At 39.8% G+C, this 17,845-nt stretch overlaps 1 protein-coding gene across 1 annotated transcript in view; it reads right to left on the bottom strand.

Moving 5' to 3' along the window:
* SMG6 (SMG6 nonsense mediated mRNA decay factor) overlaps nt 1–17,845 on the bottom strand; it is a 176,780-nt gene that overhangs the window by 118,667 nt on the left and 40,268 nt on the right. The window contains exons 9-10 of the mRNA XM_075196679.1: nt 17,406–17,467; nt 15,249–15,394 (exon numbers count right to left, since the gene is read on the bottom strand). Coding sequence (XP_075052780.1) covers nt 15,249–15,394; nt 17,406–17,467 — 208 coding nt within the window. The remainder of the gene's footprint in view (nt 1–15,248; nt 15,395–17,405; nt 17,468–17,845) is intronic.

The raw sequence follows: 17,845 nt of genomic DNA, 5'->3' as shown, positions 1-17,845 counted from the left end.
TTTACGAGTACCAGCACTAAGTGGCCCCCCAAAGTGCCTGCATGCACTGGCAGCCATGGGTACACTGGTGTTTGAAGTACTATAAGCACCAGCATGTCCAAACTCTTAATGGTAGTCTGGGCTTGCTGGGACTTGTAGTGTACCAATCCAAATGGTAAATTTACTATAAAATATATTCTATTTCCCCTCACCCATCCCCCAGGGGTGTGGGAAATACCCCAATGCTAACAGCACAGGGCTGGATACCCCTAGAGGGGGATTCCTTGTTTGTTTTTTTGTGCAGACCCCATCTGCCTAGGGAATCCAGCCCCATGCTGACCATGGAGGGGTTTGTAATCTTTACACTTTTTGTCTCTCCGATTTTGCTAGTACCAGCCTAGACTGGTAACACTAGGGTTTAATCTGATAAAGGGGGTGGGGGTGTTGTGCTTTTTTTTTAAAAAAAAAATAAATCATTTATTTACTGTATTGCCCTGACAGGTCGAACAATGTGTTTTGGGTGGAGAGGTGTGCACACTTTTTTATTATTATTTTATTCAGTTTTGAGCCAACAACTGTATTACAGTCGGGTACTCTGGCATTGCCCTTCGAATGTTAACATAGTGACCGTGTAGACATTTCCCTACCTCCCCTGTACAACAGCCGCACGACAGAGCAGCTAGTGTACCTGAACCCATAGAGGACTAGCAGTTACAGTAGAAACGACCAGCAGGTAGCAATTGTGTTGTTCAGTCCCCTACTATACACTGCCAGCACCATCATTAATTTAGCCAAGCCTTTAGACTGTCTCGTAAAAACATGTCTACATTTAGGGAATATTCAAGGATAGGTATATACAATTTCTAAATTATTTATCTATAAAATCATGCTAGGTTGTAATGTGCAAACACAAGAGATGATGTGCAAAAATTGTTATTTGATAAACAAAGATGCATATAGATTTTAACCACCAATGTCAAATCGTTTTCACACCAATACATTTTACATAATTAGTTTACCAGCCTGCTCATCGGTAAAACACTGCACTTCTCAAAGTTCTGCAAGTGTCAAAGATTAGAGAACTGTTTGAGCAGACTCAAGGCTGGTCTGAAAACCATTCCAACAGTAATTATGTATGCATCAGACATCCGTGTAACATGTTTAACGTACATATAGTATATTTGACTTCAGGCTGCCATTTTAAATTTAGTTCAGGATTTTAAGTCAAATATAACACTAACCAATCAAATCCAGGGAGGGGAAAAAAAAATAGGGAGAATAAAAAACAAAAGTGGGATACATCATTGGGCAGTGTACCCACTACACACCTTGGACCACCCCTACTTTGACAATACTAGTCTGACACAGCATGACTAAAACATGAACAATTTAACGTAAGAAAAATAGGACCCTTCCCCCACTTAGCTGCAGGGAAGAATCAGTTTGACTAATCTATTTAAATAAGCTGTTGTTAAATAGCGTTCTTTTATACCACCCCACTTCGTTTGTCTCCGATGTTGTATCGTATTTGGGATACATTTGGTATCCTTAGAATTAAGAAAAACACCACTAGTGTAAAAACCTACTTACTATGCTTATGTGCAGGACAGGGCAACATTCTAAGAAACGAGTCTTCATTTTATCTGTAAAGCTTATTAAGTACAGCTTTCTACCAGTGCCATATTATAACATATACAAGAATGAACACCACGCACACATATGAGCTGCAATGATCATTTCCTGGTAAATATACCATCATATGGCATTGGTACGGTCCACTGGATGACAGCAGCAGAGGACACCGATACCCAATCATTAGTTTTCTGTTACTGTCTGACACTTGTTACTATCAAATAAGGACCATGCACAAGAGCTGACAACCTAGACACGACCAGAGCAGCTGGAGTATGATAGCTATTAGGAAAACCACTATTGCTATGTGTATGGAAAAATAAATGTTAATTCCATGTGCTACTCATAAGACATAATTGTACATACTCCAAGACCCAAGCATAGGGCAAGCCCAAATTGTACATTAGCAAATGTGTGATATCTTTTGGATACTAGAGATGTCCTGCAATTAACGGATATTGTTCCAATGTGTCATTAGAATATTTTGATTTTAAAAGGATTTTTTGTTGTTCTGACTCTACCTCTTTATAGGCTAGCTAGGTTTAAGCAAATGACCATACTTACTGTTTATCAGACGTGCAGTGCATGGCTCGCATGTACTGGCTGCAAGCGGTTATGTTTATAGACTTGAATGCAGGTCTCGGGTTTCCAACTGTTGCATTGGATCCTATGCTGCTAGTAATCTGTTACACTCAAAGTCTACAGGAAGAGGACAAACATCCCTGGTGGTCCAATAGATTCCTGCCATGGCACTTTGGAACCAGCCGGCAGCCACAGTACAGTGGCACCAGGAAGGGCTTTTGTAATGGCACCTTTTGGATACAAATGAATGAATGGCCTCATGGGAGTCACCAAGGAAGAAAGGGTTGCCAATAATGGAAAGTCAGTCCATCCTATCGAGCAATGGACCAAGGTGACGTGGTCAGATGCATCATCCTTGACCATGTTCTCTACAAATGGGTGAGGGCATATGTGGCACCAAAAGAAGAAGACCTAAAGAAGGCCACAGCCGTAAAAGGCTAGTTTCCAACAGTGATGGCTTCTGGTGGTACCTTAATGAGGGTAGGCACAATTTTCTAGCATGGTTTGGCTGCAGTTATACCATTAGAAGGCAAAGTCAATGCTAATTGCTACTTGTTACTGAATGAACATCTTCAGCTCTTGTTGCAGCATTTTTTTCCTGGCAGGATGGGATGTCTTCCAGGATGACCACAGGCTCATCCATAGGGCACGTGTGGCCGATTCATGGTTTGGGGAGGAGGAGACTAATGATATCCATATGTCATGGCCTTATCCATCACAAGACCAGAACTCAATCAAGTAACTATGGTATATTCTTGGACAACGCCCAAGAAAGCGCATTGCATCCCTTCTCTACAATTCCACACATCTGTAGACCAAATACTACAACGTATAAAGGTCACCCTGGCATTACAAGGCTGCCTAATGCCCTATTAAGTGAATTTATAATGATGTTTCCATTTCTCATCCACGACCTGTATAAGCATAACACCTTATAGCCAGAAGCAGCATTGCAGGGCTTGCAGCGACAGTAGTCAGCATGATACCATACTTACAAGGTGAGTACACCACTCACCATCTTAAATTAGACTGGTCTAGAAAAGGATTGAAGAATAACCCCCCCCCCCCCCCCCTCAAAAAAAAAAGTGGATAACATCCAACTCTCTGATCTTTATTTTTCACCGATTATTTTGTACATTCCCAGTAACAGATTATTATTTTTTTGGTAGAAATCCTATCAGTCAATACTGGATAGCTCAAGAACATCCTTCTCTTATTCAGAGGATGGACTTAATGTCGAGCTTCAGAAATAGACACACACTAATAGGGGATGTCTTCAGAAGCACAAAAAAATAAGGAATGCATGGTTAAATAAATAGAGGCCGCAAAATAACGAACAGATAAAAAAGGACTTAAAAAACATTGCCCGATTCATCAAGGAACGCAAATACCGATTCTGTGCGTATAATTTGCAAATTTGATGTGCGCACGTCCAGAACTGGACCATACGCAACATTCAATTCATCTTTGTACGCAAAAGGACACTTAATGCAGCTTACAAATTCATGGAGGAATCGAAGCAGGCAAGCCAATGTACAGTAAGGGCGTGCCGAACTCGAGCGCATGGAGCTACATCAGACTAAGCCCAGATTACTATCTATTATTTATGACAGTTACACATACACACACACACATATATACATATATGCATGCTTTAATTAACCAGGCCCCATACGCTTAAAATTTCACTCTCTGATTTTTTACAGAACCTCTCACTTTAAACCTGGCATGGTTTTATTACTTGCAGCTTTTGAAAAGAACACAAGTGCTGTTATATTTGTGATTTTAAAAAATGACCAGATGTTAGGACTGGAACTCACACCCTGAATTTGACCGTTAGGTTCCATTCTACATCTATATAGTCCAACCCTGCATGAGAGTCATGTTTTAGGTAAAATTACTTCTTTTGTAGGTTAAATGCAGACGCTGTTGTAAATAAAGCTACATCATCAAGTAAGTGCTGTTGCCATGACAATCACCCCATGCCACGTTATAAATACATTTTTGCGATATAGGCCATCATTGGCTGGCCAAACTGCAGTCTGGGATAGCTCCAATCATTGGAAGTCTGATCCTAATTAGGAAAACGCTACCATTAGTCAACTTCTCAAAATGAACCAATCATTGGAAGCGCAAATTGTGAAAACAAACAAATTGCATGATTTATGTTATACAAAAACACCATGCAAAGGAGATATGTGCAGTTTAGTTTTCTCCAGATATTTTAGAAAAATTAAACACTGTAATCTATGTAAAGCTATGGAAATGTGGCAGAACAGAGTAGGGAGATTCCCCAAACAAAATTGAGAACAGCAATGTCCATACTTAACAAGGAACAAAAGAAAAAGCTCATCAGTGCACAAAGTATACGCAATATAGAACAAGGTGAGCAGTCCTACATGCGAGTGCATTATGGCAGAATAAAAAATAATTACATACATCTACACTTTGACCGAGTGACCTAAATCTATACACAAGAATAAATGGTATTTGGGGAAAAAAGCCAATTTATTTTAAACCAATTTTGTTTTCCTGCTAACATGAGAGGTTACAAACAGCCTGGTTGAGAGGGGAAACCAAAACAGCTCAGAGAATTGAATACTACCTCAAATCTCAGGGAGAGGTTTATTTTATTAGTTCTTAATAAATATCTTGCAGATTTCCTCAGGAAATACAGCAGATCACATGTAAAATAGTTTGGTACTGAAGTCAACAGTGTCAACATCTGAAATCTATTAGGGCAAAGCCACAGCAGGGAGACCAGCAGGCTGAAAAACTTCACTGCGCTGAGGCGGGGATGAGAAGGGAGGGGGATGGAGGAGGGCAGGAGGGAGAGGGGGGAATCTCACGGCCTTCCAAATTCTTCGAGAGGTAAAGAAGTCAGCCAAGGCGCAGAGAGAGAAAGAGAGATCCCACATCCTGCCGTGTGCTGCCAGCGATCTGAAGTACCCAGAGCAGAGAGAGGAGATTAATTCCATGTCTGGCCCCAGAGGGAAGGAGGGGGGCTGGGAGGAGAGGGCAGGGTAAGTGGTGCTGGCTGCATGCCACCCCCTCCTCTCCCTCTTCTACCCCCCTTCTCTAAGACATGTTTCAATGCAGACAGAAGTAAACCCCAGCAGACAGCAGCTCACAGCCTGCCAGGGCTAAGCAGCAGCTGCACCACGTCTGCCACTACTATACAGATGTTTCTTACAGCATCACTTCCACCTTCTCTCTTTTTTTAAAGGAGCAGCACATCTGGGAAGGAGGGGGATGAGATGGAAGGTGGGGAGAGGGGTGAGTGTTGGATGGAACCTCGTTTGTTCAGGGGCCCGGAGTGGGGATGTACAGGCTGCCAACAAACTGCATCTGAAGTGGATGATGAATATAGTCTGTCACCACAGCTTCCAGAACAAGCTTAAAGCCAGAGTGTCTGACAAGCAGTCTGCGGATGGGGGCCTTGGGCTATGCTGTGTGTCACTTGAGGTGGTCATACCCAAAGTCCTGGGTGAAATGCCTGAGAAAACCACAGGAAAATGCTGGCCACTCTCATCCCTGTCACACACACTGAATCAGATCCATTAATCACCTACAGCAGAACTAAGAAAGCTGTGACTGTACAGCTGCGTGGAAGCGCTACTCCCAGCATGCGCCGACATTCCTGCTAGGAGTACTACTACAGTCATACAGACACGTGCTGCCAATGCGCACAAATGCAAGGCAGGAATGCAACTTTAACACTGTAAATGTTCTCTATATTAAGCCAGACCTGTGCAGATACTTCAATCTATACATGTTCCTCTGTCTTCATTATAATCTATAGTCAAAACATATGCTTTCCTTCATTTTACTTGCATCTAAAAAAAATTATTGCCATTAACTGTATCATTTGGATTTTTAGGAAATATCAGTAATATTTTTACAAAATTGTACTACTATTTCACTCAGAAGATTTTTCACACAACACATCAGCTTGACCCAAGGTCTAATTTTAAACGTAGGATGCAGAAATAGATGGCTGCAGAAAGATGCGCGAGTCAATAAATACATTTATGTCCCCCTGTTTCCTTATTGCGGTTACACAACACAGATAAACGCGAGGCTGCCTTTCCCGTAGGTCTGGCTATAAGTTGGATGTTTTTCTGCTCAATACAAGTGAGCCAGCAGGTTTCAGAAAGCAGTTCTGAAAGCAGAGTCATACTTGTCCTGCTATCGTCAGACAGTGCGTAGTGTTATTTTAGGTGCTGGTTTTATTCACCAAAACTTTTTACACACCGTCTTCGTCAAAGAACACAAATAAACATTATAGCTCGGTCTCCAAACCACAATACAGTATGCCGTTTACAACAATATACTGTGCAGCCGGTTTTAGTGAAATGGTCCCTCGTTGTCCAGTCCCACACAGACACAATGTTCTCACACCATGCAAAGACACCTCAATGTGAGAATGTTTATTATGGACCTAATGATCCACCTATTGCACGCTCTGTTAGAGGAGATATCTATTATTTAAAATAAATAAAATATAACAAAACAGCAATAAGCTTAAAATATTACCCAAAAACCTATGTTATGATGCATCAAGTAGGGTCAGACTATGTCTACAGACAGAGAGAGGAAGCCATGGACATATCCCAAAAAAACAGTAAACAAACCGCTAGTGTAGGAACAAGTGAGATCTACAAGTCTAAGTGGGTGAACATAAAGTTGTATATAAGTGGGGCTCAAATACTCACAGTCAGGTTACAGTCATAAGCAAAAGGCCACAACGCTTCAACCCAACTCCATAATGGACCAACATTGCATTGAACACAAGGCATGGAGCGAAAAGAATCTAGAAGTTCGCTGCCAGTCAGACAAATCAGTTTATCAATTTAAAGAGCCAGGAAAATGTCCCATCCCAAAAGACCCAACATGTCAAGACCTGACAGCCATAGCAAGCCCCAATCCAGGACAGCCTGCCTAAAAAAGATCCGATTGTCCTAAAAACAAAAAAAGTGATCAAATTGTGGTGTAACACACTGGCCTTTTTCTTTAAATTGCTAGGACATCTTAAAACCGGGCATAAATATTAAACCGCAATCTAAGATCCAAATGTTTTAAGTCACATTGTAACACCACCAAAATGTGTGGGTGACAATGGAGTAAATATGACCATATATAGAGGTGTGAACCAATCATTAGTATGATTGGGAATGGTGGAAAACTTTAATATGAACTGATTGAAATAAAGCATGAGCATTCTAATCAAGCACAAAATGTTTGTAATGTATGAAGCAATTGTTTATCAAAAGATGTGACTGCAACAAAAAAACAATTCCGATGGTACAAAAAAAGAAAAAAACACAACACATAAAAAAGCGGTTCATTCTAGAAACGTGAAAATTATTCCTACTGTTCCAGTGGTCTACACTACCTTTCCTGGGAAAGCCTCTGCAGCCTACCAGCAATACCGCCTGTGTCTGTCTCCTGCCAACACAGCTTACCATCAGCCGCATGTAACTTCCATGACACATCAGAAACTCAAATGAAAACATTTCCAAACACAGAGGTATAAAAATCAAGCAGCACTCAAATGCACACACTTGTTACCGTTTCCAACATCATGGTACAAAATACAATTTGAAGCAGATGACAATGGAAATATGTATAAAGAATAAAACCTATAAAATAAGGAACAAAACATTAAATGTACAGTTTGTATATTGTTCCTTCATAAACCAACATATTTAGATGTCTGGCCCCTAAAGCTTCTGTTTGGAAGCTTTCATGTAAAGCAGTAATGGTGAGCTCAATCTAAAGATGAAATGAACTGCAAACATTGCATAAAGCTGCCTGTCTTCTGCTCAGCAGTGGTTCTTGCCTTACCATTGTAAATTACCCCTGTGAGCTTATAGTGGTAAGGGCAGCATGCAATGAAGTTTAAGCACATCACGCCCAGAATAAAGCAGTACCCTGCTTACAATGCAAGTGAATTTAAATAAAAAGTAGTCAGCTGGCATCCTAAGGCTGAATGTTGCCTCACATTGGTATGAAGTGCGACATGTTAGTCTGCAAAGTAAGCTTGGGTTACACAACACAGGCAGACATGTGCTTTGGCGAGTTTATCTATAAAACAAAAGCTTTTACTGGATTTGAAAACTAAAATACATCTTTTATGCAAACCCAGGTTCTGATGTTAATATATTAAGGTTCCTCCACAATTATATCAAACTAAGATACAAGTTCAGAAATAAATGATAGATGAAGGAAAAAGGGCCATTAAAGCCCAAAATGTAACCATGAAGGTAGAAGACATTGTTCAGTGTTAACCTGACATTCCAGGGAAGCTTTGTAATAAAAGTATTACCCTCATACAATTGCAACACTTCCCACATTTTTAGGACAGTGTCCTGATGGGATCTCATGCAGGTCAAGCGGATAGATCACTGGCCATGTGTTTGTGCATAGATCAACCAACCATTTCTGTCTAGCTGTCAGTCATTGTGTGATCATTAAGAGAAGCACATCCTTCCTAACATGGCAACCTGCAGCAGGGAATCGACAGATCGCAGGGTGAACATATTTACCATATTATTCAGCTCAGAAATACACAGCCCTTTTATATGCATTATTATTATTATTTTTTATTTATAGGGCGCTACTAGGTGTCCGTGGCGCCGTACAGGGACAAACAAAATTACAATACAAGGTGAGACAGCACAGTACAGTAAACAATAATCACAGTAACTCAATGAGCTCAACGCTAGGGTAGGGTGAGGGTAGAGTCCGCATACGACGGAGCCCAGAAGGGAGGGTACAGGTGACAGGGAAACTCCCAGAGGGAGAGGAGGGAGCGAGAGGGGATGGGGGGGGAGAAGAGGGTCCTCGAGGAGGAGGGCTGATAGCTGGAGAGCAGAGTTAAAAGTGGTGGAGACAGGAGGAGAGATGACCCTGCTCAAAGGAGCGTACAATCTATATGTATTTATATTGCATCGCCAATCAATGCCATCCACTGCTCAAATTGTGATTAATTTGTTTTCATTTCTTTGTTGGTTACGGTTTCTATAAAACGGTTACTAAACACAATTAAGCACATTATGTGTACATAAGGAAGGGGCACATTGGATATTTAGAACCGAAACAGCATTTTGAGCTATTATTGTGGACTGCAAACTACAGGTTAAGGACTTGCCCTCCAGAAACTTTTGTTGCATCATTACTTCTGCGTCCACTCCAGTGTAATAATATGCTCCACTCTCACTTCCCAAATATATTAAAATGACAACATTGGCACAGAGATGACCATAAGTCCTCTGTGGCTGGAGTTTGTAAGATGGCCATTATACAATGTCAGGTGGATTATATTAGACGACAGTTACTTAGCAGCTGCACTCTCTCCCGTTACGGAGGAAGCCAAATGCCAGCACTAGGATTCATGTGACCAAGAGCAGCTCTGTATCATGGTTCAAATCAAGGCAGCAGTAATGACACCGAGCACAGACGGACGACAGAGATAAACCAGAATCCCCACACATGACAGTCTAAGGAGGACGTGGAAAAATAAGAACCAGAGAGGAGTTGCCCACTCCAGCTGGGCCTATTCATGACATGCGAATGACAAACCTGTTCCCTTGCTTTCCTCAGCCCCATGATACAAGTGGAAAAGTTCATAGTCATTTATCTTTTCATAGAAATAAGGTTTAGTACTGCCATGAGGAAAGTAAATTACCATGACTTGCCTGTGCGCACAAGCTAGCAACAAGGAACATGTAAGTGTAAACGTACAGATTGCAAGCACTGATGTACCAGCTGATCACATCCTTATGGTCCAAGACAACCTTTGTTCCAGACTAGTCACAAGAATGGAGATGTCAGAGCACAGAGAGAATAGCTTACAGGGAGCACAGCAACCAGACTAGTGACAAGTGCTACCAGGAGCTCATACACCAGACTGAGGTGAAACTTTTTTTTTCTTCTTCTATTACCATCAATGCAGGGAAGACAAACAAGGTGTCAGCAGATCCTGCGATAGTAAGACAGCAGGAAGGGTGTACGACAAACATGTGGGCATTCCCCTTTACGTTTTAGAAAACAGGTTCACTTGGGGAGGTGTGGGTTTGAAACAAAGAAAAAGTGATTAAAAACAGATGGCGACCAAAAAAACCCCCCAAAATAAATCTACCTTACAATCCGTGGCGAGAGACCACGACAGCTAGGAGGGCAGCGCAGGTTGTCCTGCACACTGGGAAATCTGGTTGTCCCAAAGTAAAAACAACAAAATCATCTAATCTAACTACACACAATCCATCTCATGTACACTGCTACGCCTTGCGCTCATTTTAAGAGACAGACACGTACTTAAAAGCCTACTAAATGCACACTGATTTATAGTCCAATTTTAACTTTGCCTGTAGCATTTCGAAGCAGTAACGCTCTAACACACAATGGACTTCTACAGGACAACTCATGTAAATAGTACATTATGCTTTTGAGACTTGTTGTATCAAGCACAGTCTACAACTTTACTCACTATTTAACGGCAACATGTAGAAGGCCTTAAAAAGAGAGGGATGGGGATGATGTTCTTAAGAGGTTCTGCTCTATTTAGTTATGTGGAAGCTGTTATGTCGCAAAAATAACAAAATATCTAGTACAAACAAGCAAGAGAAGACTCACAATGCCAGCACAACAAGACTGTTGTGTCAGTGCCTAAACACCACAAAGCAGACACTACACTACAATGTGCATTTACTACAAGGAGGGTACCACTGCACTAGGTATCGCTATTCCAGTATCAAAATATAATTACAAATGTTAGAATAGTTTACTGGGTGGTGCACTATTACACAAATAGCTATTATTGAAGCATGAAGAGGATAGGAAGAATTGTGCATTGGAAGGCACTCAGCGATCTACTTGTTAAAAATAAAAAACTTGTACTTTATTAATATACTTAAAATAGACCTCCTAATTGAATAGCGAAATATTAAAGTGACTAAAGTGAATTAAAATAGCAAATTAAATTGCTATGCCCTGCTACTTGTTATCAATATATATATAAAGCTAATCTATATATAATAGTCACTCCTCTTCTAATTATATATGACTACCTAAGATACCATTGCAACTGAAAATGTATGCTGTGTGTACTGAGGTTATCTTTATTGGAACCAATGGTCATATGATTATAGTTGACACAATTTATAAGGTAATGAGCTTATATATTGATATATATATATCAATATATAATATATATATATATCAATATAATTTAAAATATATATATTTTAAATTAACTGAAACAGTTCAAGAAATCTCAATTCAGTATTCACATAGTGTTTGTTTACATGCTGACAAACGGAAAACATAGATCCCCCAATCCTCTATCATTGGGAATGGCTAAACATAAATTCTATCAACCGGATAGGTTACTTCAACTATCAATCACGGAAATCATGAGACACGGAGTTTCCGCCTATTGTAGAGTGACACGTCAGAGCAGTGGGCGTGAACAGCTGCATAAATACTCTCAATCTTCCTCACTTCTGGTTGCCTTGAAAAAGCATGTAGCGAAACGCGCGTTGGCGTTTACCCTGCTGCTGCAAATATTCACTCCTTGCTACCTGTATTAACCTAACTATCACTCACCCTTGTATGGGTCATTTATTAATCTAAATGTATGTGTGTGTGTATGATTGTCAAACGGCACTACCGCTATTTAGTAGGTGAACTAACAGATATATCAGGTGCTTGATTGGTAGCAGTCCACTGGTGTGTGTATGCAGGACTGCACAAACGGCACTATCAATATTAGCAGGAGAACTACAGACATATCAAGCGCCTGTTTGTTAGCAGTTCAGTAGTATATTACAGGGACAAAGGATTACTAGATTATACAAACTAATCAACATTAGTCAGAGTTCCTTTTAGCCCCAGAAATACTACTTAATAATAACATATTTCAATACTCAACTTGGTGTGAGCTTATATAAACATGAGAATATACTTATATAATAAAATGTTCCTTACATCACCAGAGGTTTGAGTCAATATATAAGCTCATTACCTTATAAATTGTGTCAACTATAATCATATGACCATTGGTTCCAATAAAGATAACCTCAGTACACACAGCATACATTTTCAGTTGCAATGGTATCTTAGGTAGTCATATATAATTAGAAGAGGAGTGACTATTATATATAGATTAGCTTTATATATATTGATAACAAGTAGCAGGGCATAGCAATTTAATTTGCTATTTTAATTCACTTTAGTCACTTTAATATTTCGCTATTCAATTAGGAGGTCTATTTTAAGTATATTAATAAAGTACAAGTTTTTTATTTTTAACAAGTAGATCGCTGAGTGCCTACTACAATGTGCATGCATCTTGTGTGAACTTGCCAGGAACCTCCAAATAGAGGCAAGAGGTGCATTGACAAAGAGGGTGCAAATAGAACAATGTAATGTAAAAGATTTGTAATCCTTTCTATCAGTTATACAACATTTTTAATAGGAGAGATTCAGCTCCAGATTGTGTAGAGTAAATGCCATGTACACTTGGTAGCTGGCTGTGCTACTGGGAACGGCTGCTGCAGTAACACTATCATTCACACACGTGCTTGTGCATGCGCGGAGGATTACACGCCTGTTACTCCGCACTCCTAAATCTCTCAGCATTAGGGTCTAGTTTCAGTGCTGCTAACAGAAGGGCATGGCGAGGACTCTGCGTTATGCTAGTAGAGCTAATCTAGACAGTAGCAGAGGAATTCCATTGCTTCACCCCACACCAGCGATTCTCCACAGTATAATTTCTCACCAAAACATACAGCTGAATACAGCTTAAAATTAATTTGTCCCTCCACCCACCCCAAAAAATATAGGCCAGTATCCCTAATAAAATATTTTTAGGTTTAATTAAACTGAGGTTATATTAGAATACACATTGTGTATGGGAAAATGAGCACTGCACAGAAACATTTCTTATCACAGAATGGTGTTTAATTGCTGGATGTTTTCTGTATCCATTTGGCTACCAAATGGCACCATTTAAATACAGTCTATAGCTGTTATCCTACTGAACAGGAAGCAGTATATGGCAGCTTAATTCACGTACTGCAAAGACAAGCTTCAGCTACTGCTATGTTCCAGCATGACTTCAAAAATGATTGCTTGGTAAAAATATAATGAAAGTGGTTGAAATCTTGTTTTACATTACTAAGTGCCCCAGTTCTACATGTGTAACTGTGTTAAAAGGAATATCTACTAGCCATACCTTCCCCATATGTATTGTAGGTGTTACTCGTGTGTTAAACCTGCCCCCTCTCTAGTAACATAACAAACCTGCACACACAGGACCTTTATTTTAGAACTACTTTGACTGACACTGTTGTACAGCTGGCATGATGACCCACTGGTAACACTGAGAGCTCCTCTGCTTTCATACAGCAATTTATCTGCAAACAGCTGCCAACATTTGCCACCTTTTTGGGAACCGGTACTACAGCAATGCTCCATGCTGGCTTTTGTGTTGCCCGGGTGGCATGGTAATCGCTGCATGTACCATGCTTCCTATTCCCCTCTACAGCACTGGCTCATAGGATACATCAGTTAAAAAATATTATTGTAGGAAAATAGAATGCTATTGTGGATGTTATGCTGCACTACGCAGGTATGAGGACCAGTTTATCCAGAAAACAAATATATTGGCTACAGACATGAGCACCAAGTACTATTCAGATGAAGTTACAAGTGAATTAAAATTTAGCATATTTTATGCATGAAGCTGAAAATTATGAAACAATTATTTGGAAATGCTTATTTATAGAATAGATCTCATATCTGTGCACTGCATAAAGTGCTTTGTATGGAACATGGATACTATATGAAGAACAAATGATAGTTTTATGAAAAGTGCAAATGGTGTGTAATACACTGAGATAATACTACATAATACCATATTAAATTAAATAAACAAAACAAAAATTAATCAACATGAAATAATCAGTAATCAAGAAGTCTGGGGCTTAGTGACTTACATTGTGGACAGAGGCACTTCAAAATAAGTTTCTTCCATTATAAAGCCTTTGCCAACTTTCATTGGTGATGAAAGCTGGCAAAGGCTTCTTTATGCATAACAAGGTTTAAAACCATCATAACTGGTAATGCCATACTGCAGAACAAGGACGGGATGGCGTCACTGTGCGTCAAGCCCTTCCCAGCTTGTCTGTCAGTAACTACGGCAAGTGCAGCATTAAAGCAAAGTTCCCGGCTGCGTGGTCGTAATAAAGCTGCACCAGAATCCATCCACATCATCATAGGATATCCCGAGCACCACATGTAGCCAAGCATCTTGCAAACAAAAAAAAAGCTTGGATTCCACCCCAACAACACTCTAGCGGGTAAATGTATCAAGCTGTGAGTTTCCGGCAGGTTTAAAAAGTGGATGGGGTTGCCTATAGCAACCAGATTCTAGTTATTTAGTACATTCTACAAAGTGATAGCTAGAAACCAATTAGTTGCTATAGGCAACATCTCCACTTTTCAAACCCACCAGAAACTCGCAGCTTGATATATTTAACCCCTAGGACTCTGATTAAAAATACACATCTGGTATGCCCCCTATGTATGTTCTAAATATGTTCAATATATTATAAAATAGAAACCATGAGAAAAAGTTTTAAACCTGGATAAAACCTTTAATGTCAATATGTGGGTAAAAAAATTTGAACACAGGTAAATGTATTCACTATTCCTTTTCTGTATTCATAAATGAAGCCACTTCTAGTCTTGACACACTAAACAAAGGGTAACAAGTCTATAAAATGTATGTAGTACTGAAACACGCATGTCTAAAATATACTAATGCTGCAACGTGTGTGCACACAAAATGTAAAACAAAGTGTGCTATACATGTACCAGGTTATATAACATTTTTTTTCCTGCCGTTCATATCTCTTTTTTTGCCCTGGTCTTATCTATATTCTACTAACTACACTCACCAGCGAGTTACGGTATATTTCATTGTTTACATAGAAGATGTCTTGTTTAATTTTACATTTTCAAATATCAGATAGATGTGGATTCTGTACCTTTGTATTGAGCATTATTCACAGCGAACATATTAATGGCCATGAGCTGCAACATCCGTGTGCTGCCAATAGGAGACGGACTGTGCTGGAGCAGGGCTTGGAATTCCTTCAGAACCTTCTCTGCAACCACATGAAACGTTTCCATTCTGTAACCAGCAAAATAAAATGAATTTACAATTTAAAAGAAAAAAAAGAAAAGAAAAACAAATAGGTGAACATGTGAACATCAGGGTAGAGACACACGCAGCAAAGAGGGGTAGGGTGTTTTTTAGAATACATTTTATTCAACTTTTAGCTCTCTACTGCTGCTCCCATTTCTCCCAGGGCTCTGACAATTCTATCATATAGAATCAGCCAGTCAATGCCACTTGCAGCTTTAGCATGGTGGTGGAGTGGGTGGGGGTGAGCTGGAGGACCAATCAGAAGCCACACAATCTTGCACAAATAGTCCCATTACACATCACAGGAACCTTATTGATTTTAATTATTTGTTGAAACATAACAGAATTTGCGAATATGCTTCCATGACCATAGTTTTATTTTCTATTCAGTAAAGCACTTCATTTAGGACACAGGTTTTGGCAGATTTCAGGCTTGCTACATATTTCCAGGCCAATTCTTATAGTAACAAAATATTAATTCTTAAAATGATGCAGAGACTCAATCTTAGAATCTGAATTTAGGAACTAACAAGACAGCTTCACTATCTATTAATATGTTGCATATTGGCTTATGATGGCTACAGTCGCATGCAATGGTCTGAATTTACAGAATCAGAAGCCACGTCTGTCGTTTCACCTATATCCTTGACTAAATTAGTAATAAAGCTGCGGTGGAAGAAGGCTTGCTAAGTCTTTCCTATCTGCGACATGGTCTAGAGTTTCACAAAGGTATCAGCAAGCATATTTTGGGCTAGAACACTAGGCAGAATTAGGAAAAAAGGGGAAGGTAACTTACCACAACATCTGTCTGTGTGCAGAAAGATATATATGTCTATGTATAATACTAAATACACACATATATATATATATATATATATATATATATATATATATATATATATATATATATATATATATATATATATATATATATATATATATATATATATATATATATATACACACACACACACACATATACACCCCCTATCTCCTTTCTGCATATGTATATATATTTATTTTTTATCCATATTATACATATTAGAGATGGAATTCAGAGTAAAGAGTGCTAGAGGGTCATGCCATAACACTGGATGGGCCGTTTAATTTATTTTGCACCTTTTCTGTCGTTTCAGTATAGAAGTTTGTTTCACAATACACAAGTGGTTAGAGAGAGAATTTATATTCCTGCATACCATTTCAATATACACAGTGCTTTGTGTAGTAGTTTGGGGAAACAAGCAGGGAGGGGAAAGCGGCACCAATTGACAGTGGTGACACCTGTCCAGTGTGGTTCCCCATTCAGCACACCCTCTAATTTATAAAGGTTTCATATTGTGCTGAAAGTGGTGTTCCAAAAGGCCATTAAATCGCTGTAGAAACCCCTATAAGTATTTATTAGGAAAACTTCTGATTTAGGCGGAATGTTAGAATTGTAGGATCTCTGAGGTCACCCCAGAATTCCGAGCCTCCAAGATGCATCCGGCCTGTAGCACCAAAACACAAGACTTGTGTGCCATAGACAGGGGTCTTATTAGTGATATTACGCAAAATCACAATGGCGCTTGACTGAATATTTTGAGATATCAAACTTGTGGTTTGTCTTCTCCATCTTGTCAAAAGAATAAAAATGGGTTGTCTCACTAAAAGACAAAATATAGTATTAAAGTGAAAAAATTAATGTAACACATGGAAATCCCAAGCTCGGAGAACAAGAGCATTGGTTACATTGCCTGCTTGCCATGGTCCTAGAGGTGGGAAGAGCCATGTGGTATGAATTATATCTAACAGCTACAAGAGGTGGTAATACTTGGGTCTACAGCACAGCATCCCCATGTCCTGCTGAGAACATCAGTCCGTGGAGATGTCAAGGGAGCAGTGAGGGCGCTTCACCCACTGCGCCCTCAGCTATTAAACACAGCTTGGCTGCTAAGCAGCTCACATTCCAGAGAGATGCATAACGTCGGAAAATAAGAGACAGATCCAGCACACTTACCCAATCCTGGTGAAGAGCTTCCCCTGGGCATGGAGGAAGCTGAGCAGGAAGCGTTTGTTCAGCTGCATGGGAAAGAAGAAAAAAATAAAATAAAAAAATGAGGAACAATAAAACCTTCGACATTCTGGGAAAGGAGTGGAGTCCCGGGTGCTGAAATAACCTGGCCTGGGGATGTGTGGGCGAATGGCTGGAGATGGGAAATGAATGACATGCCCTAAATCTCACACACATGCTGGGATGGGCACATGCCATTCTAAGGAGCAGAGAATAGGACGCCTTAGAACTGCACCCTCTGCTGGCTAACAATGTGAAGTCAGTGCTGAGCATTCTCAAAGTAGAAGGAAAAACAATGACACTGCTTAATATTTGTATTTATGATGAAGCAGACTGATGGGGTGCTGTTGATTCCAGAGTAGCCTGAACACTACACATATATGTGA

The sequence above is a fragment of the Mixophyes fleayi genome, chromosome 2 (assembly GCF_038048845.1).
Source record: "Mixophyes fleayi isolate aMixFle1 chromosome 2, aMixFle1.hap1, whole genome shotgun sequence".
NCBI lineage: Eukaryota > Metazoa > Chordata > Amphibia > Anura > Limnodynastidae > Mixophyes > Mixophyes fleayi.
Note: the sequence above shows the minus strand (reverse complement) of the source record. Positions and strands in the feature narration are given on the sequence as shown.